The 21,949-nt window shown below is 44.8% G+C and overlaps 1 protein-coding gene across 1 annotated transcript in view; it reads left to right on the forward strand.

Moving 5' to 3' along the window:
• Positions 1 to 21,509, forward strand: part of NUMB (NUMB endocytic adaptor protein) — a 74,299-nt gene extending 52,790 nt beyond the window's left edge. Inside the window, exons 4-11 of the mRNA XM_056851378.1 lie at positions 1,746 to 1,778; positions 3,110 to 3,184; positions 9,518 to 9,658; positions 10,862 to 11,063; positions 13,207 to 13,506; positions 15,840 to 15,989; positions 18,418 to 18,573; positions 20,775 to 21,509. Coding sequence (XP_056707356.1) covers positions 1,746 to 1,778; positions 3,110 to 3,184; positions 9,518 to 9,658; positions 10,862 to 11,063; positions 13,207 to 13,506; positions 15,840 to 15,989; positions 18,418 to 18,573; positions 20,775 to 21,478 — 1,761 coding nt within the window. The 3' untranslated portion in view covers positions 21,479 to 21,509. The remainder of the gene's footprint in view (positions 1 to 1,745; positions 1,779 to 3,109; positions 3,185 to 9,517; positions 9,659 to 10,861; positions 11,064 to 13,206; positions 13,507 to 15,839; positions 15,990 to 18,417; positions 18,574 to 20,774) is intronic.
• The last annotated feature ends 440 nt before the right edge of the window (positions 21,510 to 21,949 follow it).

Consider the following 21,949-nt stretch of genomic DNA (forward strand, 5'->3'; position numbering starts at 1 on the left):
AAGGGAGGGTGTCCTGAGTGAAATTGTTAATGTTATCTTCAAGGTGTTTACATTACCACCTGTTTGTTCCTTTTGTTACGTTGTCTATCGGGGAAAAATGTTGTTTACAAAGTTAAATTATAAGAGTTTGGTATCTAAGCTTTTCAACTACTGAGGCTTTCCGAAGGGAGGGGGTCATTTCCCCCGGGGAACCGGAAGGCCTACATTTTTGTTGAATCCTGCCTTCCCTAGCAAATGAAGGAAAATAACCCAGACTGAAGATGCCCTTCTTACCTACGAGCAGAAGAAGCCTTCACGGTAAGTGAACCAAGGCTCTTTCTCTGTTACTACAGATTAACACGGCTGCCCACCTGAAACTATAAATACTAGGTGTATCTATAATATTGTGTTCCTGTTTAATTTGATCAGCCTAGCAGTTTCAGCCATATTCTTTTAGAGATCATGTGCAGTAAAGTAGCTTCCTTTGGATATGAGATTAATATTTCAAGACAGTAATGTCTGATCTTATTTTGGGATATTATGCCACATGCTGAAAGATGAAAGAAATAAGGTGTAAAAGCCGCTGTTGTGGAGTGGTCAAAACTGTAGGCACGAAACAATGTCAATCACAGGTGTCTGATAGGTAGGAGATGATGCACATGAAATAATTACTGCGTGGGATTTGCCTGAGTGAGCTTTGGATGGCAAGGGGTGCCTACATTTGAAGCAGACTTGGAGTCTATTGTTGCCTCTGTAACCTTGTGACAAATTGTAGGAGGCTTTCTCCAAAAGGCTGTGAATCCTTTGAGCTAAAGGTGTATGGTGGTGTGGGGGGAACATTGGAGAATATCCGTGTGACAAGCCGTTCGTTGCACACTCGTGGCTGCTAATGGTGGTGGCTGTTGCTGGGCCAATTTCAAGGGGCATTCTGTGAAGACTGTCAGGGAAAATATCTGGCACTTTTTATTTTCCAGAAATTGCTGACTTTCCTGACTGTAAAATTAATTATATATAAAATATAAGCTGCCACATTTCATTGCTGTCAAGACGTGTGTTCTCCGTTTCTGTTAATCTGCGCTTTTTGCATATAAAATTTGCATTATAAAAATACATATCCTTTGTGATGCCTGGGTATGGATATAATGTCCCTTTCACATTTTATGGGGCAGAATGTGGGGAAAACACACTTAAATGCTATAGAGTTTTCTTGTTGGTTAGTGAATGGATCCTGATTTCAAAATAAATTTTGGCATAAATATTATCTACTCTTTCAGTACAGTTAGGTTTGGAAAATTATTTGTGAGACTGTACGCACATAAATCTTTGGATAACGATATTTTCTTTTAATTTTATGCTGTTTGAGCTGTTATTTGCACCTCTTCCAGAGCAACTTAAAATTCTCTAATGTGTTAATTTCTAGCTCTGTATCCCTACTGCCAAGTTTGGTTTATAACTTACTAAAATTTAGGGGACCAAGAAAATAAATATTTTGCATGAAATTGGGTCTGATTCCCCCCCTTCCTTTCCCCACCAATTTCAGAGCTATAGCCTGTCTTTCTAATAAAAGCCCATGGAATTCCTTTTATTTGCATTTTCACAGTATTTGTTTCACATTTGCTTACCTCATCCTTTACCAACAATTCTGAACCTTTCGCTACTTCTCCTTCCAATCTCCATTTCATGTATATGTATGTGGGTTTTGAATCTCTGGGACATTTTAGTTACCTACAGTAATAGCGTTCGACTTGTCCCCCCTGTTCCTCCAGGAAAGGAAGTTCTTCAAAGGCTTCTTTGGAAAAGTAAGTTTAATGCCTCCTTGTGTTTGAGCTATAAGGAGTTACATCCCTGGTATAGTACTGTCATGTGTCAGATTCCTGCAGAACTTGGAAGCTTCATCTTCAGCTGACCCTGGGAGATGACATAGAGGTTTTCCTCTTGCCCTTTCCCTCAGAAGTTTCAAGAATCCCATAATGTCTGTTTCTTACTTGTGGGCTCAGATGAAAGGAGTTGTACAGTCTGGTGAAAACTCCTTATGGAAGGATTGAATGGTGTAATTTACTGTTCAAGGCTGCTGATGGTTCCTGCTCAGTAATGAAAGGGTTACATTCTTAACAGTATTTTTGATTTATTTAAAGGGTTTTTACAATGTCTTTCCACTTCAAGGCATATATACAAATTGTAAAACAATACAATAATAACATACCAAGAACGAATGGTACAAGGAGTTATCTTATTTCACTTTTTAAAAGCCATTACTAAGATTGCCAGGCATTTGAGATGCTTGTGTGTACTTCACCCAGAACAACAAGGCCTTTGTGTTAAGGCTTCACTACATAATAAACTGGTGCAGCCTCTCCCTCACAATAGACATTCTTTAGGTATCAGCTACTGTTTCCAGTCTTGAGTAACCTATATATTTTGTACCAATAACTAGTTTTCACATAGCAAAATATGGAAGGAAACAAGTGCATCATTTGTGCCTTTAGAAATTGCAAGGTGGTATTTAGGATTGTGTATAATTTAATGTAACGACTTCTGGGAGGGGGGTATTCTTTTAAACCTTAAGCTGGATGCTGCTACCTCCCTCTGATGTTAAGACATTTCATGTTGCTATTGGCCGCATCATGTCCCAAGCCGTGTGATGTGAACAAGAGGAGGCATATAAAGTAATGTCCTACCTGATAGTAGTGCTATGTGTCTACCTGCAAGGGATCATTGGGGGGTAATGAAAAGATAAAGGAAGAATATTCATTGCTAAAAGTTGCAACAAAAGCTACCTGTGGTGTAACTCCTTAAGCATCATTGTTAACTGATGGTTTTGTTTTTGTTGGGTGTTGGAACAGGTAAAGAATTTAAGCTTGGATTCTTTGCCTTTTCTATGTATGTATTAACACACTCAGTTCATCCTCTTCTATTCTTTCCCTCTTCCTTTTGCACTGTGTTCTTGAAAGACTGGCTCGGCTTGATTCTCTGGAGGTTTTGTAGTTCTGAATATCTGGCTTTGGGTGTTCCTACTGAAGTTGGATATCATCTGCGCACGGACTTTTGTGTTTCCTGGAGAAAGGAAGTCTGCATTCAGCCCAACTTAACAGTGCTACAATAATACTGTTTCTCTTTTCTTCCCTACAAGAGTGGAAAGAAGGCAGTGAAAGCAGTCCTTTGGGTCTCAGCGGATGGACTCAGAGTGGTTGATGAGAAAACCAAGGTTAGAGGCTCCTGTAATGGCTCCTATCACTAAGGTTCCTAAATGTGATCTGCTGTGATGCTGATATGTCACCTTTGTTGCTTCCTCTAGATGCAGCTTTTTAAATATATGACTGCCCAGTTCAGCTTATCAGAGATACCGATATAAGTGGCTCAGTTTATCATTTTGGCTTTTTAAGACCTCTCCATTATATAATTAAAAAAAATCTAAATTAGTCCTCGCTCTCTCTGTTTAAAGTGCTCTTGCATCACTGTAGCGCCCTCTGGGGGCAAGGGAACATCGTACCCGGAGTCCCTGGGGTTTTGAAATCAGTTCATCTGAAGGTGTGGTTAACGTCACCCACCTCAGGGTCACACTATGTAACGCAGGAGAAGAGCCATGGTGCTGCAGCCCACCTCCTCCTTCCCCCTTCTCCAGCCAGCCGCCTCCTCCCATTTCCCCTTCCTCCCTTTTTTATAGCCCCAGCTTCACACTTCACCTTTGAGCTGAGCTCTGCTCTCTTGTCTGCCCCCTGCTCTCCACAGCCACACCCTGCCTTAACACACCTGGGCCCACAGAGACGCTGTTCTCGCATCCAAGCTTGCTCACTGCCACCACACCTTTTGAGCAGCTTCCCTGGGGTAGATTGCCAAAGCTGCCCTGTTGCTGAGCTATCCTGACCCTGCACCAGGTTGCAATTGGCACCTTTCGAATCACGGTGAGGGGGTTGGGGGTCTTGCCAGTAATTTCAGTAGAATGGGGACTACATCCAGTGTTTCATCTTATCTGAAAGAGGACAGCAGAGATATGACAACCACATAACTTGCTTCTGTTGCAGCTGTCACTTTATGTCAAAGATAAGGACAGCCTCAATAGGCCATACCTTGCATGACATAAAGAGGCATGAGATAACACTTCTCTGGCATTATTTTGGACACTGTTCTGAAAGTACCAATGGCCTCCTTCCTGCCTTGGTTCTCAACATGAAGTATTGGATACTCAGGTGCGGCTGTGAAAACAGTTATATACAAGTTGGAAGACACCATACAAAAAATGGTCACCCATCATGAAAGGCTTCAGTTTGAGGCTGGAGCTCTCTGGCAGAGGGCCGGAAAGTCCCTTGTCCACATGTCATCGATAAACTCCCCAAATAGCCCTAGGCAATCACACTTTCGCACTATCAGCCAGTCATTTGCAATATGAGGGGAGGGGGAACAACTGCAGAATATCTGTAAAGATTGCTGATATAGTTTGTAATGAAGCCCTGTATAAATGCAAATATTATGACTAGAGCATTGGTTCCCAGAAGCAAGGAAACCATGTCATAATGTGGATAAACTATGGCTGTTCAAATTATTTACCATAGTTGTTCAAAGTACCTGCCTACCTTGGGTTAATAGGGTAGATCTACTGCATTAGGGCCCTGACCTGGATGGCCCAGGCTAGCCTGATCTAGTCAGATCTCAGAAGCTAAGCAGGGTCAGCCCTGGTTAGTATTTGGATGGAGATCACCAAGGAATACCAGGGTTGCTGTGCAGAGGAAGGCACTGGCAAACCACCTCTGTTAGTCTCTTGCCATGAAAACCCCAAAAGGGGTTGCCATAAGTCGGCTGCGACTTGACGGCACTTTACCCACACACACACTGCATTAGGAGACTTGCGTTTCTATAGTGCGTTTGCAGTGCATTTCCATAGAGGGCTCTTAATTCCGGTGCTGCTAATAGATATTTGCACTACATTTTTGAGCAAGTGCAACTGCTCAGGAGGTTCTGGTCTCTGTTATGTTTTGATAAAACCACTGAGTTGATACGAACATTTCCCGCTCTGAAGGAAGGGCATCTGGAATCTTGGGTGTTTCTCGCTCCATTGCTAGGGGGAGGCAGGACTAACTAAACAACTTCCTGTCTCCTGGGCGAGGAATGCCTACTTCCAGTTCTTCTCCTGCCTTCGCTGGGGGAGCACATCCAGCCATAGCTGGAACTAGGACAGAAAGTGACAGTAGTCTAAGGATTTGTTTTTTCCCTTCTCTTCATTCCGAAATCGTTTTCCCTTCCTCCCCTCCTCCTGTTTGTGTGAGTGAGTATGGAGTGGAAGCGCCCGGGCTCCTTCCCGACTAACAGCTGAGCCACAGGAAGATTAGAGGAGCCGCGGGATAGCCGCGAGACACAAAATGGCTGCTGCAAAGATTGCATCAGAGGAGATCGAGCTCCTTTCCGATGCAGACCAGGATTTGGCACTAAAATCGGCCTCTGCCGCTAGCCACTGTGGCGGGCTATCGGAAAGGGAGCCCGGCAAGCCTTCTCCGCCTTCTAAGCCAAATGGAAAAGCCACCAAAAAGATGAAGACAAATGGTGGGGAAAAAGCAGGCAGTAACAAGCGCCATCTTATCCAGAGTTCCGCTTCGACCTACATGGTCCCCGCTGGATACTCTGTCGCGCCAACAGATTTGGATGCACAGAAGACAACGGAGGGTAATGTACCACCCCCTTCGGATGAAGGGTGCCCCCCCAAACACCCTACCTTTGAGCAAGTGCATTCAATGATAGATGGCTCCTTAGAGAGGCACTTTCAGAGGCTTCAGGCTCTCATTCTCCCTTTTCAACAGGCTTGTCCAACACAAGGATTTTACCAGCCTAATATACAGGGGTATCTGGCAGCTTCCCCAGTTTATTCAGCTGTATCAGACCCTCTCCGGGAGGAACCTGAGGGTAATATGGCAGGCACCTCCAGACAATGGCCAACTAAAGCGGCTATGAAATCTGTGCAAAACTTCCAAGAGCAGCCCAATAGGGATAACTGCTCTTCTGTAGACATGGCCTCAGGAGCTGATGATAAGGAGGAGGGAGAGTTCGTATCTGATGAAGAGCTCCCAGTTATGCAGGAACAGCAGCCCCGGCTGTTCTGTCCTGATGATTTTCAAGCCCTTTTGGCCAAGGCCTTATTTGCCTTAGATTTATCAGAGGAGGCTGAGGCCTCTGAGGAGTCCAAACTCAAATCCAGGCGTAAGGGCTCTAAGGAATATTTTCCACAATGTGATGCCCAGTCAGTTAAGGTCCCACTGCCAGAATACTTTGAGAAAGTCATTAGGTCAGAATGGGACAAGCCTCTACATAACAAACAGTTTTCTGGCAGCGCCAAAAAGCTATATGAAATGGCTCCTTACGCTATGGAGATGCTGGAGCTGCCTGTTGTGGATGTTCCAGTTACTGCGCTTCAGTCCTCCGAATTTTTTGCAGAAGATGGAGTAGGATTTGTTAAGGACCAACTGGATAGGAAGATGGAGTTCCTTTCCAGAAAAGTCCATGAGGCTGCTGCTCTATCTATTCAAGCTAACACTTCGATAGCCCTTATGGCTAGAGCATCTAATGCTTGGGTTAAGAAACTCACACAGCTTCTACCCACGGCAGATAAAAAAGTAGCTGAGGGCCTGTCCTGAGTGTTAAAGGCTTCCTCCTTTATGGCGGACGCATCCTTGGATGCTGTGATTTTTGCATCCAGGGCAGTAGCTTCTAATACGTCTGTTCGCAGGGCTCTTTGGATCAGGCCATGGTCAACTGACTACAGAGCCAAGACCACACCCTTACAAGGGGGGGAAATTATTTGGAGAGCGTTTGGACAAGATGCTCTCCGAAATTAAGGACAAGACCCAAACCTTCCTTAAGTCTCAAAGAAAGGATTCTCGTTATGGCCAACATTCTCAGTTCTTTCGATACTACCATACCTTATCAAGATTCAGACAGGATCAGAGACGTCCTCAGTGGTCCTCTCAAAGAGGTTCCTTCCGACGCTTCAATAGATTCAGTCGACCCTTTCAGTCACAGTCCTTCAGGGGGGGCAAACATGACAAGTTCCCCAAAGGAAATAAGCAGTGACTCCAGGATGGGTGTAGTGGGGGGAAGGTTACAGCTTTTCCTTCCACAGTGGCGCCAATCCCAGGCGGATGCCTGGGTACTGCAACTGATTCAACAAGGTTATTTAATAGAATTTCAGCGCAAACCTCCAGATCCTGTCACCATGCTACCGCAGTGCGGTAAAGCATCAAAGATCTATGAAGGCCATCTCTCATCTGCTCCAAATAGGAGCAGTAGAGGAAGTGTCCACCCTGGAACGCCTCCAAGGAGTTTATTCCGTGTTCTTCACGGTCCCAAAAAAGAACGGGGACTGGAGAGCAATTCTAGATCTAAAGTTCCTGAATCTTTCCATACAAACCAAACACTTCCATATGGAGACCCTCAGAACCATCGTGGAAGCACTGCGACCAGCCACATTCATGACCTCCATAGATCTTACAGAGGCTTACATGCCTATACCCATTCATCCGTCCCACCGGCATTTTCTGTGGTTCTGTTACATGGATCTACACCTGCAATTCAGGGCATTGCCCTTTGTCCTGACATCTGCCCCCCCCCCCCCGAGTTTTTTTCCAAAGTAATGGTACTCATTGTGGCGATGCTACAGAGGGAAGGGATTCAAATTCATCCCTATTTGAACGACCTCCTCATATGTGCGCCCTCTTTCGATCTAGCTATCCAACACACAAATCGGGTTGTCAACGCATTGGAAACGCACAGCTTCATCATAAACAAAGCCAAAAGTTGCTTATACCAATACAGAAAATTTTACATCTGGGAGTGTTCATAGACTCCACGACCAACTCAGTACGCCTTCCATCAGACAAGGCACGCAAGATTGTGGCAGTGGCCAAATCCACTGCAAGAGCACCACATCATTGCCTTATGGCACTGTCGAGCCGTCTGGGATTTATGACCTCCTGCTTGGGCCTGAATCCTTGGACCCGATTCCATTCCCGGCCTCTTCAGATGGCCTTGCGTCGCTTTCAATTATTCATCACTCACAAAATAGACCAAGTCATTATCCTGAGCCAGGCAACCAGGAAAAGCCTATCCTGGTGGACCGACACTGCCAACCTGACAGCCAGACAACCTTATATCCACAATCAACCGCTACAGGTGTTCACAGATGCCAGCCTCGAGAGATGCGGGCCCACGATAGCAGGCTACTACGCCCAGGGCGTATGGAATCAATCAGAGGCTTCTCTCCACATCAACCTCCTCGAACTCAAGGCGGTCCATCTAGCACTACTCAAATTTCACAAGCTTCTACTGAACAAACACATACTCATCTGCATGGACAATGTGGCCACCAAGGCCCACATAAACAGGGTGGGTCCCGCTCCTTGTGCCAACGTCGGCCATCATGGAGTGGGCGGAGAAACATCTTTTATCTCCGAGAGCGGAACATATCCGGGGCAGTCTAAACACCCAAGCCGATTGGCTCAGTCATCAATTCATCCAGGAAGGGGAATGGATGTTGAATCCACAAATATTCCAGGCCATTTCCAAACGATTCGGAGTACCCGCTGTAGACCTTTTGGCTTCATCTCAGAACTGACAGGTAGAGAGGTTCTTCTCCCAATTCTACGATCTGAAAGCCGAACAGGTGGATGCTCTCCTGAGCAGGTGGCCTCCGGGCCTCATGTACGCCTTCCCTCTGCTTCCCATACTTCAGAAGGTCATCAGGCCCAGGAATTACACCTGCCATCCTTTTGCCCTAATCCATCCACTCAAAAGGAAAGGAGCTGGCATTCCTTGGACTTACATAGAGCTCTCCGCATATATATTTCAAGGATGACAAATATTAGGAAAACGGAATTCATGTTCATCTCCATTTCTGCTCCTAATAAAGGCTCACGTATGATAGAACAGGGTTTGGCTGTACAGCCAAATGTGGATCAGAACAGAACCAACTATGGCTCTTCAAAAATAAAATGGAATCTCTAACTTAAGGTATATTGCAGGAGTAGGCAAGATGCTAGAATAACCAGCATGTGACTGGATTAGCAAGCAAACATTTGGTGGGGGGAACTAAAGGAGCTTCTTACAGATGCTTCACAGAAAGGGAAATAATTGAGGTGAGCAGCTGCCAGGAATCCAAGTACAACCCATACATAGATTCATGCCAGTGCGTTAAAACAACCTAAGTTGCTCCTGTGTATATTTCTTACGTATTGTGAGAACTTGTATTTGCCACTTCCTAATAAAGATCTCCCGACAACCACTTTTTAGTCTATGGAAACCTTATGGATTAGTAATCAACATTATGGATTATTAATCAACATTAGCTATCAGTAATGTCAAGTTGAATATTTTGAGTTATACAAGTTAGCTTTCTTGCTGTTTGTTAATCTGTTGCTCTGAATGTTGATGGAATTCAGCTTTTTAATTGTAAAAGGTTTCAGACCCCTGTAAAGGGGAGGTAAGGAAGTTTCTTGCAATACTTTCCTATAATGCTAATGTGTCTAAGAATTGTCCTCTTGGTATCTCTTTTCTCTAGGACCTTATAGTTGATCAAACAATAGAGAAGGTTTCTTTCTGCGCTCCAGATAGGAATTTTGACAGGGCGTTTTCTTACATCTGTCGAGATGGCACTACACGCCGCTGGATATGTCATTGCTTTATGGCTGTAAAGGACACCGTAAGTTGCTTTTCAGACCACAAAGAGAAAAGGTGCATAGCTACCCCAGAAAGTCCTTTTTGGTTTCAGGTCAGAATTAACTACACAAATTCTGATTATATGGGATTCATTTGTTTAGAGAAACCTCAGTTTCTTATGAAATGGAAATGTAGCAATATTATCATGAAGAAATATTTGAGCATTCATGAAGCTAAAGTATTTGAAATTTGATGTGTTACAATGGCACATACAGTGACAGTTCTGAGTGTTCCTTGACACAAACAAGGATCGTAAATCTACTTACCGTGTATACTCAAGTATAAGCCGAGTTTTTTAGCCATACTTTTTGGCTTAAAAAACTCACCTTGGCTTATACTCGGGTCAATATGGTAATTCACCTGCCGGGCCCTCTCCCAGCGCGCTCCCGCCGGCCAGCTGATGGGCGGGCTGTCCTGCCTTCTCCCCCCCACCCCACCCGATCGCGCCTTCTGCACGGCACCGGCTTCTTCCCCCCCACCCCACCCGATCGCGCCATTTGCGCGATCGCGCATTCTGCGCGGCTGCGGCGGTTTCTTCACACCCCACCCCGCCTTCTGCTGGGCGGCGGTGGTTTCTTCCCCCCCCTCTCCCACCCCCCCCTCACCCGGGCCGGTCCTCCCGCTTGCCAGCTGACCCTGCGGGGCCTCCTGCGCGCAGGGAGGGGGCTGCCGCCACCGCCTGCCTGTGCGCCTGGAGCCCGGTCAGGTAAGCCTGTGGGGGGGGGAGGGGGTGCATTTCCCCCTCGGCTTATACGTGGGTGCCTAATTTTTCCCCATTTTTGGGGTGAAATTAGGCACCTCGGCTTATACTCGGGTCGGCTTATACCCGAGTATATACGGTACCAAACACTTTAAAAAAATTGTACTAGTTTTGTAGCACCAGTGTTTTAGTAAATGCTGCCTGAATATTGAAATAGCTCATTAGTTACCGTATTTTGGTAGTCACATGTATACCCAAAGAGTTTAATCTATGTAAGCCTGTGTTTTCTGACTGCATGTGGTAGTTACTCTGAATCTTCCTGATCACGTTTTACAGAGAAGGTGTGTATTACAGAGAAGACTACTGGACTTGATGGGCCTTGGTCTGATCCAGCATGGCCTTTCTTATGTTCTTATGTAGTGTTCAGACAAGGCATGTGTCTTTGGGGCTTTTTGTTTTTGTAAAGGATGCGCTGTCTTTTTCCAGGGGGAGAGGTTGAGTCATGCTGTCGGCTGTGCATTTGCAGCCTGCTTGGAGCGAAAGCAAAAGAGAGAGAAGGAGTGTGGAGTGACTGCAACCTTTGATGCCAGCAGAACCACGTTCACAAGGGAGGGATCATTCCGAGTTACAACAGCAACTGAGCAGGCCGAACGGGAGGAAGTCATGAGACAGATACAAGACACTAAAGGTAATGGAATGCTAGTCCATCCATTGGGGACGTGGGCTGCACTGTTGTGCATCAGATACTTCCTCAAGCTGTTAGCTCACCTGCAAAATGCCTCTAGGATCACACAGCACTTAGGTCATCTCAGTCACCTGACTCAGTAACGTGGTAGTGGTGAGCCCTGCTCCCAGATACCATCACACTGAGAGAATTTCACTGATGAGGTATTTCTCTGTGTCACTTTAGCTGTAGAACACTCGCTTCCTGTTGGTTTTGCGTTGTGAAAAGCTTTGAGTGACTGTAATGAATATAAACCAGTATTTAACAGATGAGATTGTGCAACGAGTGCTCAGAAAACACATTGAGATTAAGAACAGAGCAAGAGTCCAGTAGCACCTTGAAGACTAACAAAATTTCTGGCAGGGTATGAGCTTTCGTGAGTCACAGCTCAATTCTGTGAGCTGTGACTCACGAAAGCTCATACCCTGCCAGAAATTTTGTTATTCTTTAAGGTGCTACTGGACTCTTGCTCTTTTCTACTGCTACAGGCACAGTATTACTCGATGGGTTACAGTTTAGTTTGAGAGAACATTTTGAGCTTCTGAACATGAAATACTGCTAGGATTCTCATCTGCAATGAGTATTTGACAGAGCTTCTGTGTGAGATGATGTTTTTTTTTTTTTAAAGGATAGCATCGGTATCCCCTCTGCTTCCTAGCGACTGTTAGCAAAGTGAGATCTCACAAGATTTCTTGCCTTTTTCTGAAGTGCACTGCAGGACCTATTTTTGTACTTTCACACTTGAGTTTCAAAACATTTGATATTCTTGTAGAACTCATCTACATTTGCTTCCCATCTGTTAGTATAAAATCATTTTAAATCATGATTAAACACTTGTCTGTATACTTTAGGAGGATGAGCCACAGACATGGATTTAGTTCAGGGATTATTTTGAAAACATGAGAATTTTAGGTGGCTGTAGTTTATGTGAATTAAATGGAGGAATAGAAAGTCAAGTCTTGGTGCTGTTCAACAGACCATCTAGAATACTTCTGAACAACATGTCACTGCTGTTGCTCTTTGCACATTTAAGTGTGTAGCTAAAGAGCAGTTGCGATGGAACACATAGCTGTCTAATGGGAGGGTTTGGGGAGCCATGGTTTATTATTTTGGTACAAATTAAATGTTGAATATGTATCAAAATTTTCCAGCTGAATTTTAGCATCCTGAGGCACAGCATCTCCGTGGTTCTTTTCATGCAGTGCAATGGCATGCTGATTGTGCCACAGTGTCAATTAATGATTGTGAACTGCCAGAATGGATGTGGTCACATTCAGCACACCTTGGAATTGTTGAAGGGCTCTGTTGATGATTAACGTAACAGCAGCAGTGGGCCTGAACAGAGGAATGGACTGCCACTCTTCAGCTGTGGATCAGTCTGGTTCTGTTTGCACAGTGACTTAAGCATTAGCCAAACAGAAGAGCTAGTCGAGCAGTGTGTCTGAAACAGAGAGTCAGAAACCAGATCTCTGAATTCATAGGCCAAGAAACCAATTTTGTTGATCACAATGAGCTCTTGGAAGTTCTTGCAAATGACTTTTAACAGAAAAAGTTTGGATCATCAGTCTGCTAGAACAGAGATCTATCTGGGTTGTTGGAACAGTTGCTAGAGTTCATGGATACTACAGAGGTGGATTTAGTCTGCATAACAGGTCAATTGTAAAGCGTGGAGAGGGACCATGGCTGTGGTAGTGCACCTGCTTGGCATGCAGAAGGTCCCAGGTTTAATCCTCAGCATCTCCAGGTAACAGACCCTGAGACCCTGAACAGCTGCTACCAGTCAGAGTAGTCAGTACTTGACTTTGATAGACCAGTCGTCTGAATACTATAAAGTACCTTCATGTGTTCATGTGTGTAACCAGTCATATTTATACTAAGGTATAAACTTTAAGCTGTCAGCAACAACAGATTAATTTTACCAGCTTTTGGTTATTCATTAACTGCAATGACCATGGGAAATTAGAGTTAGCATTTTGCATCAAGGGAAGTTATTGGTTGATTTCTAAAATAATGCAGGTACTCTGAAGAGTACAGTAAACTTGTCCATTCAGAAAGGTTCTTTATTGAATAGCACTTTTTCAAATACATCTTTTTCCCCACCATACAGTTGAAACGGATGCAAAAACAGCTGCTTTAAGTGCTGCATCTGGCAATACAGTCCCATCTCCAAGTTCCCCGACCTCTCCTACCGCTGATGTTGCAGCATCTGGTGACAAAGAGTCAAATAACCCTCATGCTATTCCACGAAGACATGCTCCTATAGAGCAGCTGGCTAGACAAGGCTCCTTCAGAGGCTTCCCTGCACTTAGCCAGAAGATGTCCCCCTTCAAGCGACAGCTTTCCTTGCGAATCAATGAGTTGCCTTCAACGGTGCAAAGGAAGACAGACTTTCCCATGAAAAACTCAGGTGAGGCAAAATTTGATCCTATGTATATGAAAGAGCCCTGTATATTAAAGAGCCCTCCAGTGGCAACCTGGTGTGATATTTTTCCCTTGAAAAGAGGACAAAACTCACAGTTGGGTACTCTCCTACCCACAATCCCTGGAGGCAGGAAATAGGCTGTTCTTTGGTCTCCAGGGGGGAGAGAGTGCCCACCTTCCTCTGTTCTGGGTCTTGCCTCCTCCTGAGAGCAGGGAAGGAAAGAGCAAATATGCCTATTTAACTGACCTCTTAAGTTGTTTCTTCCTTTGTGTGCCTTTATTTATTGGATCTGTCTACTTTTCTTCTTCCCTGTTCTAAAAAAGAGGCAGAGCCCTTTGTTCAGCCACAGCAATGGCCTCAGTGGCTCCCTTGCCTGCTCCTTCAGAGGCTAGCGTCCTCTGAGGAAGAAACAGCAGCATTAATCCCGTGGCAGCAAAGCAAAAAGACCTCACGCCCGTGCCTCTTCCCCCCCCCCCAGCAGCAGCTTTGCAAGAGCAACCATTGAGCCCTGCAGGCTCTGAAACGGGTGGTGGCGGCTATTTGCATTTTGGAGGGAAATCCGGAACACACATGGGGAGGCCCACAAAAGACATGGGGACTCTGCCGGGGCTCATACCACAGGGAAAGGGGAATGCTCCAAGGTTGTGAGTAAGCAGCAGGTGGGATCTCTCTGCAATGTTTATGAATGAGTGGGGTGTCTCAGTTCCTATAGAACTCCAGGCCTGGATGGAATAATTTGTTAATGCCTGGTGGGGTCGCAGACAGTGGGAATTGCCCCTGAAAAAGTCCAGACAGACCCACTTACCCTCCTTCCTCCTTCACAGCAGGCATAACAGCTCATTCAGTCAGAAACGCAGCCACCTCTGCAGCTTTCTATGCCAGTGCTCTAGCTTCCGATATCTGTTAAGCTCCTACATGGATACTGGCTTCCATGCTCATCAGACATTGTAAAATAGATCCCATTGTCTTGGCTGATGCAGCTTATGGACAACTGGTTCTTCCTCAAGTGGTCCGACTCCTCTACTTTTTTGACTGGCTGGCATTCTTCTTCCCTCCCTAGTCTTGGAAGTACTGCTTGGTAATATCCCAATCATCAGTGTCCTCCTCTCTTCGATTGGAATTGGAACAAAGGACTTGCTGTGAAGGTTCCTTTTACTTGAAAAAGAGGACGCTCTGGACCTACCCTGGGGTTTGGGGGTGGGGGTTGCTTTTTCAAAGAATTTGGACCTCTGGGGAAGGGAGAGCAATGTCTGTCCAGGTTTCTCACGTGTTGTTCCAATTTGTGATTTGGCTTTTTCACCTTCTGTTACCTTTCATGTGCAATATGCTCTGTTTGCGAGTACCTTCTGCTACAGAGGCACAGTTTTTTTCTGATAAGGCACATTCAGCTGTGGGTTACACTAGCTACAGAAGTCTCCAAACTGAGGATTGTGGGTACTCTCTCCCCACTGGAGATCGGAGCAACAACTTCCTGCCTCCAGGGATTGTGGGTAGGAAAAGTACCCAATTTTCCGAGTGTCGTCCTCTTCCTTGGTTAAAAGGAATCTTCACAGTGTATCCAGTGTTCCATTCTTTACCCTTTGTCCCTCCCCTGTTGTAATGCGACTGATTTTCCTACCTTTGCACCATTGTTTTACTTACCTCTGCTCTCAAGTTTACTCTTTATAACCTATTGAGATAGTCTTTTTAATCTGCTGGAACAAAAGCGCAATGTCCCATGGCACCTTAGATTTGCAGATGGATTAGCATAAACTCTGTTGTTCAGAGCATCTGATGAAGAGGCTCTCATCCATGAAAGCTCATGCTACAATCAAGTTGTTAGTCTTGAAGGTGCCGCAGGACTCCTTTTTCATGTTTACTCTGTATAGCGTTTCGGCGTATTATTTATACCTAGCTGTAAAAGCTATATTAACTATAATAAATTGTTCTGCAATTTGAACAGCTTAGAGCATGTTCCAGATAGAGAGCATCTTTCCCCTGGCTTTCTTATTTTTAATCAGCGTATTTTATTGTATGCGCTTGTACAGAATTAGTGAAACCTGTTCTTTATGTATGTGGAAATTGTCAAGTTCACAGTTAGTCTTAAAAGTTGTTGGGGGGCAGGGCAGTGGGATAAAAATGTTCTGAGCTAAGTCAGTCGGTTCTTGATTCCTGTTCTCTAGAGCTCTCTCTTTCTTTGCTTGATTTTCACCATGGATTTGTGGAATGGGAAATACAGTCTTGCATAACTGTTCACAGTGCAGTGGGGGAGGGGGGCAGTGTGGGGTCTTGAGCCCTCTTTTTGTCTCCATATCTGTGTAATTTGTGTTTTTTTCCAGTTCCTGAAGTTGAAGGGGAAGCAGATAGCATTAGTTCCCTCTGCTCCCAGATTACAAATGCATTCAGCACGCCATCCGAGGACCCTTTCTCCTCTGCCCCCATGACAAAACCAGTCACTGCTGTTGCACCACAGTCTCCAGCTGTTCAAGGTATATCCTCTCTCCACTTGAGCGTTTGTGGTGCTTGCTGTGTGTGCCATGCTGCTTTCTTTGTGATGTAATGGCTTTTATGTCTCAGATTGTCTTGCAGCCCTTTCATTTGCATTTGAAGTCATTCTGTGTTACTCATCGCTTGCAGGAAAGTAACATCTGGGAAAATGACAAATAGGAGAACCTACACAAACTATTCAACTACACACTAATTTCATAAAAGGAAACACAGTATAAGGCCACAAATGTCATACACCAATAAGCAAAATACTACTCCCACATTTTGTTACTAGATTAATATTTTTAAATGTGTAATTGCTGCCTGTTAGCTCATGCTGAATGTTGCGGCAACTCTAATGTTGTTCCAGAGGGAAGGAAATGCGGATTCTCAGTCTTTGTTAGGACTCCACTGTTGTCTTTTTTGGTTGTACTCATCCCTAAATTACAGGCAATGCAAAGCCATCAGATTTTAAAGCTGTAGCTAACTTGACCCTTTAGCTCAGGAATAATTCCCATGGTTTTTGGTTGAAGGAAGAATTTGATTGGGATTTCAGCTCATATTGTGTAAACTCTTTTCATTAGACAGACTACCTTAAAGATCAAAGCAGAGATGTAATGGCTGGGTAATGGATGGCAGTGCCCCTTGAGGAGTGCACCATGCTCCCTTCTGAAGCCTCAGACAGTGTGGTGTAGTGATTAAGAGTGTCAGATTAGTATCTGGGAGACCCAGGTTCAAATCCCCACTCATGCCATGGAAGCTCGCTGGGTGACCTTAGGCCAGTCACACACTCTCAGCCTAACCTACCTCACAGGGTTGTTGTTAGGATAAAATGGAGGAAAGGAGAACAATGTAAAGCCACCTTGGGTCCCCATTGGGGAGAAGGGTGAGGTACAAATGAAGTCAATGAATAATATATTTTTAAAAGGATCTCTAGTCCTTATCCTTATATAGAAGAAAATTCCTGCAAGTAGTTTTTGCAGGGGGTGTGGGAGGAGAGGTTGCTAGATTAACTCTTACTGACCATGTTCGTTCTCAGTTACTTTGTTCATAAGTGAGAACAGTAAACAGAAAATCTGAGATGTATACTGCTTGTGAGTTGCCTTCTCTGTTTGTCCATTCTTGCTGAGCCAAGTATCCATTTTTAATAGTTAATTGTAACTTACCTTGCTGCAGTTCGTCTCTACGAGAGGATGTATTCCTCTGAGTATATGCAGAATACCTTTTACTCACCATTAAGTAACTGTTGTCAAGTCTCTGTTCCAGTGTTTCCTCAAATCTGAGATTAGGGTTAAGGACTGAAGAGGCAGACTTCGACCCCAGAACCTCTCAATATAGAAATGATTCACTACAGAGAGCCAAAGGGCTGAGTCAAGCATCACCACCTCTCCCTACAGAATAATAAGGCCACCAATGAGATTATAAATTTGACTCAAGGATAAACCCTGTTCTGAATGCCAAGCCAGCAAAGAGGGGGAAGAGAGTACTCCGGCCGTACGACAAGGTCTTCTTTACACAGTAACCACACACATTTACCTTCTTGATATTAGGGGATCAAGGTTGGAGGGGATGATTCATTGGCAAATCTAACTTGAGAATCTCCCAGTGTACTAATTAAAACTCTGGTTATTAATAGTTCCCTTGCCAGCACTTTAATAAGTACAGTTCTGAATCCTACTGCACAATGTTATGTGCTGCGGTATTGGTTAAGAGTGGAGAATGTAGGTGAGCTAAATCAATGAAAGGCTTGTGGTATGATTATAAGTGAATCGTTGTCCCCTAGATAGCTGCAGACACACCATACTATGGAGGTATAAGTGTCATAAATCCCAGAAGTATGCCTTTACATTTTAGGATTTTTTTTAGGACTTATGATAAAGCCCCCCCCCACACACACACAGCATACCCTTGTCCCCCCTCAACCAGAGGGGGGCCTGAATCAAAGCTGATATGTATCAGCACTCCTACATTCAGGCTAACCCCTTGATGGCACAAAACTAAGCATGTATGGAGCATGAAGCCCTTACCCCTTTTCTTTGGCTGTGTGGATATTTTCATCTGCAGGACATGATCGCTACATAATTGTTGGCTTTGAATTTTCAGTATGCCAAAAATAATACAACTTCCTTGGTCAGAAAAGGGAAAACCAATCCAGCTGCAATCTAAATCTAAAACATGGAGACTGCCTTATTAGCATTCTGCTACAATATCTGTGAAAAATCACCCTGTTGTCTTACCACAGAGCTAGCAGAAAATTAACTTCTTGGCTGAAATGCACCATGGAAAAAGCCTGTAGATTAACAGTGTGAAAGAGTGACCAAGTTATTGTGTGTTGCATGTTGGCAGAAACCATGCATTCATTTCAGTGTCCCAGTCATCTGCATGCCTTGCATGAATTAACAGCCTTAATGTTGTCTGCTCCCATTTTAGTTAATGGCACTGCCTCTGCCTTCCATGTGCTTGCTGCTAAGCCAGTTCAAACTACTGTAGCACCCACAGCAATGCCTGTTCGTGAAACCAATCCCTGGGCTCATGCCCCTGTCGCTCCGGCTGCTGCTAAAACCGGAGCTGCAGCCGCTCTTTCTGGTAAGACTGGATCCTGTATGTGGCATTTAGAGGGGTTAAATGTGCAGTGCTGGGCTAGGTGGGCCACCAGATATAGCAAATCAATTTTTAGGTTATTTGTTCATGGCCTGGATCATCTCACTATATCCCCCCAATGCTGGAGCCCCTATCCCCCCAGGAAAAGCAAAAGGTGTGACTGAGATGACTGCACTAGAAGGGGGAATTGGTGAAAAATTGGCCCCCACTTCCATCTGCAGAGGCCACCTGTGGTTCCATATTTTAAAGCATACTATGTTTAAGGAGTCTACTCTCCTTAAACATAGTATGTTTTAAAATACGGAACCACGGGTGGCCTCTGCAGACGGAGTAGACGCCTTTGAAATGTGGTGTTGGAGGAGAGTGTTACAGATACCGTGGACTGCCAAAAAACAAATCAGTGGGTTATAGATCAAATCAAGCCCAAACTGACCCTAGAAGCTAAAATGACTAAACTGAGGCTATTGTGTTTTGGCCACATTATGAGAAGGCAAGAGTCACTAGAGAAGACAGTCATGATAGGAAAAGTTGAGGGCAGCAGGAAAAGAGGAAGACCCAACAAGAGATGGATTGACTCTATAAAGGAAGTCACAGACCTCAATTTGCAAGACCTGAGCAAGGCTGTCAAAGATAGGACATTTTGGAGGATGTTGATTCATAGGGTCGCCATGAGTCGGAAGCAACTTGATGGCACTTAACACACACACACATGTTTAAGGAAGAGTTTTATCCAAACTGAGCTTTATCCAGAATTACTGGATGAACCAGTTTTGAAATGTAACTTCTATTTTAGCTCAGTTTAAAGGGAATTTTTTAAGGATTTGGGAAATTATTTATTGTAGTATCATATTGCTTTTGTAACCACCCTGTAAAACATAGTCTGCCTAGAAAACATCAGGATGTGAGGTCATCCCTATGGGTCAGTAATGACCTGGTGTTTGCACAGGGCGCTACCTTTACCTAACAACAGTTCCTTTTGACTCTTTAAAAAAATTAATTGTATGAACTTTCAGAAAACCAAAGCTAGGTTTTGCCGGAGTTGTTGTATCCAGGCAGCAAGTGCAGAATCTGTGGCCTCTTAGATGTCGTGGACGTGCCTCTACCGCTGAACCGTGGCTTCTGTTTAGTTGTAGACAGGAGCCAATAGCCTTATGGTTAAGTGGCCTTACTTAAGTTTATGGAATGGTGAGGAAATGGGATAGTGACACGTGTTCTTTCCAGTTCAGAGCCTCAGATTTGGTATGTCAAACTAGGGGAAGAGGTGAGGTGTGTGGGTGGGAATGAAGCAGAATCCAGAAAGTCATGATACTGTTGAAATCTAAAGTAATTCAAAGAAACTGAAATTTTAAGTGTTGAATATTACAGAGCAATTAGAGAGGTTAACACACCACATTGCATAAAAAAGAATAAGGAAAGAGTAGAAGTGGAGGAAGGGAAAGAAGGAAAGCAACAAGTTGTCAGTAAGTACAGTTTCAAGTTATATGTATGGATTTTGCAAAATGTGAGTTTGGGTATTGGGGTTCATATATGTGGAAGAAAGTGCAACCGTATGATATATGTAGTCCTGTAATCTGTGATCTGATAGTTGGGCAAGCACTGGTATGTGTTCCTCTTTCCAAACTGGACTGCACATCTACCAACCTTGGCCTTAGTATTTATTATATTTATATCCCGCTCTCTATCCCGACCAAGGCTGGGCAGTACAGGGTGGTGGCCCATTTCTGTGGCCCAGTTATAACTAGGATTCTCTTTTCTGAGTTTAAGAATGAGGAGGAGCCAGTCTAGAAGTTCTGGGAGGGGTGAAAAGGACAGCAAGAGCTTTTCCCTTAACACCCGTTCTTCATGCACCCTGCCATTCTTTTTTGATATCCACGGAGGTTATTATTTAAATAACTGAAATCTGTGTTGTGTCTAATATATTGTCTGCAGCCATGCGTGGACTACCTCAGTTCATATTTGTATTCATTCAATTAAAATAGTCTTCCATACTAATTTCAGTGGGTGTAATATTTTGCCCAGCTGCTGATACCAATCTGAATTTAGAGATATTTGAATATCCTGAGGTAGTTGGAAGCTTAAGTTTCATCAAGGTACTCACCGGGATGTCTTTCCAAAGATTAGGAATCAGAAAAGAGTGAAGAATATACTCGGGCAAGATTTTGTTTTAACAATGTTTTCCTTCCCAGGTACTGAATGGAGTTCCAACTCTGGGGCAGCCTCACCAAATCTGTTGCAAGCAAACCACCGACGCACTCCCTCCGAGGCAGACCGCTGGCTGGAAGAAGTATCCAAAACCGTTCGAGCACAGCAGCCGCAGCCCCCGGCTCCCCAGGCGCTCCTCCAGCCTCCTGCGGCAGCTCCTGCGGCAGCACCGGCTTTTCCTGTCAGCACCTTTATTGCTCCCCAGCCGGTACCCATCGGAGTGGTGCAGCCAATGCAGCCCGCGTTTATCCCTGCCCAGCCGTATGCCGTCGCAAATGGAATGCCCTACTCAGCCCCCAGCGTGCCAGTGGTTGGGATCACCCCTTCCCAAATGGTGGCCAATGTGTTTGGCACGGCAAGCCATCCTCCTGCATCCCACTCCCATCAGTCACCCAGTCTTATAAAGCAGCAGACATTCCCTCTGTATGAAACTAACAGTGCTACTGCCAGCCCTTTCTTCAAACCTCCTGCCCAGCAGCAGAATGGTTCGGCTGCTTTCAATGGTGTAGACACTGCCAGATGGGCCACAGAGGACAAGCATATACAGCCGCCTGCGGTTGCCCAGCAGGTCGATCCCTTTGAAGCACAGTGGGCAGCCCTGGAAAGCAAATCGAAGCAGCGTACCAACCCCTCTCCAACTAACCCTTTCTCAAGTGAATTACAGAAGACTTTTGAAATTGAACTTTAAGCAGTCCTGTAGCTTGTGCTTTAGTCTGTTTGTGTGTCCGGGGGGGGGGTGTTGGGTGGAAGAGGGCAAGGGGCAGAGGGGGCGTCCAAACAGGGCACTTGATCGTCAATGTTCCTGTGGAATCAGAGTTTGGGTATAGAGAGAGGGAGCAGTCGTGGGGGAGAGGCAAGCTCCAGCCACATTGATCTTGGGAAATAATCCAGGAAATGTACCCTTACTGCCTTCCTCCCTGCTTGGGAGCCTGGACTGCGAAGGAAACCTCGGGAGGGCTGAAGATGGGAACTGAGCCCTGAAGCCCTTTTCCCACAAGACCTTCAGATGACCTTATACAACGAAAAGCAAATGCCACTGTCATTTAAGGGATCTCAACCTTGCTCTGGGTGCCCTATTCCCTGGGGGGAAGAGTTGTGAACGGAGGCGAGAGGGGAAAACATGAAAGCTGCTCTTCGTATACTGTCTGTGGAAAAGGAC

This window comes from Euleptes europaea, chromosome 6 (genome assembly GCF_029931775.1).
Source record: "Euleptes europaea isolate rEulEur1 chromosome 6, rEulEur1.hap1, whole genome shotgun sequence".
In the NCBI taxonomy this organism is placed as follows: Eukaryota; Metazoa; Chordata; class Lepidosauria; order Squamata; family Sphaerodactylidae; genus Euleptes; species Euleptes europaea.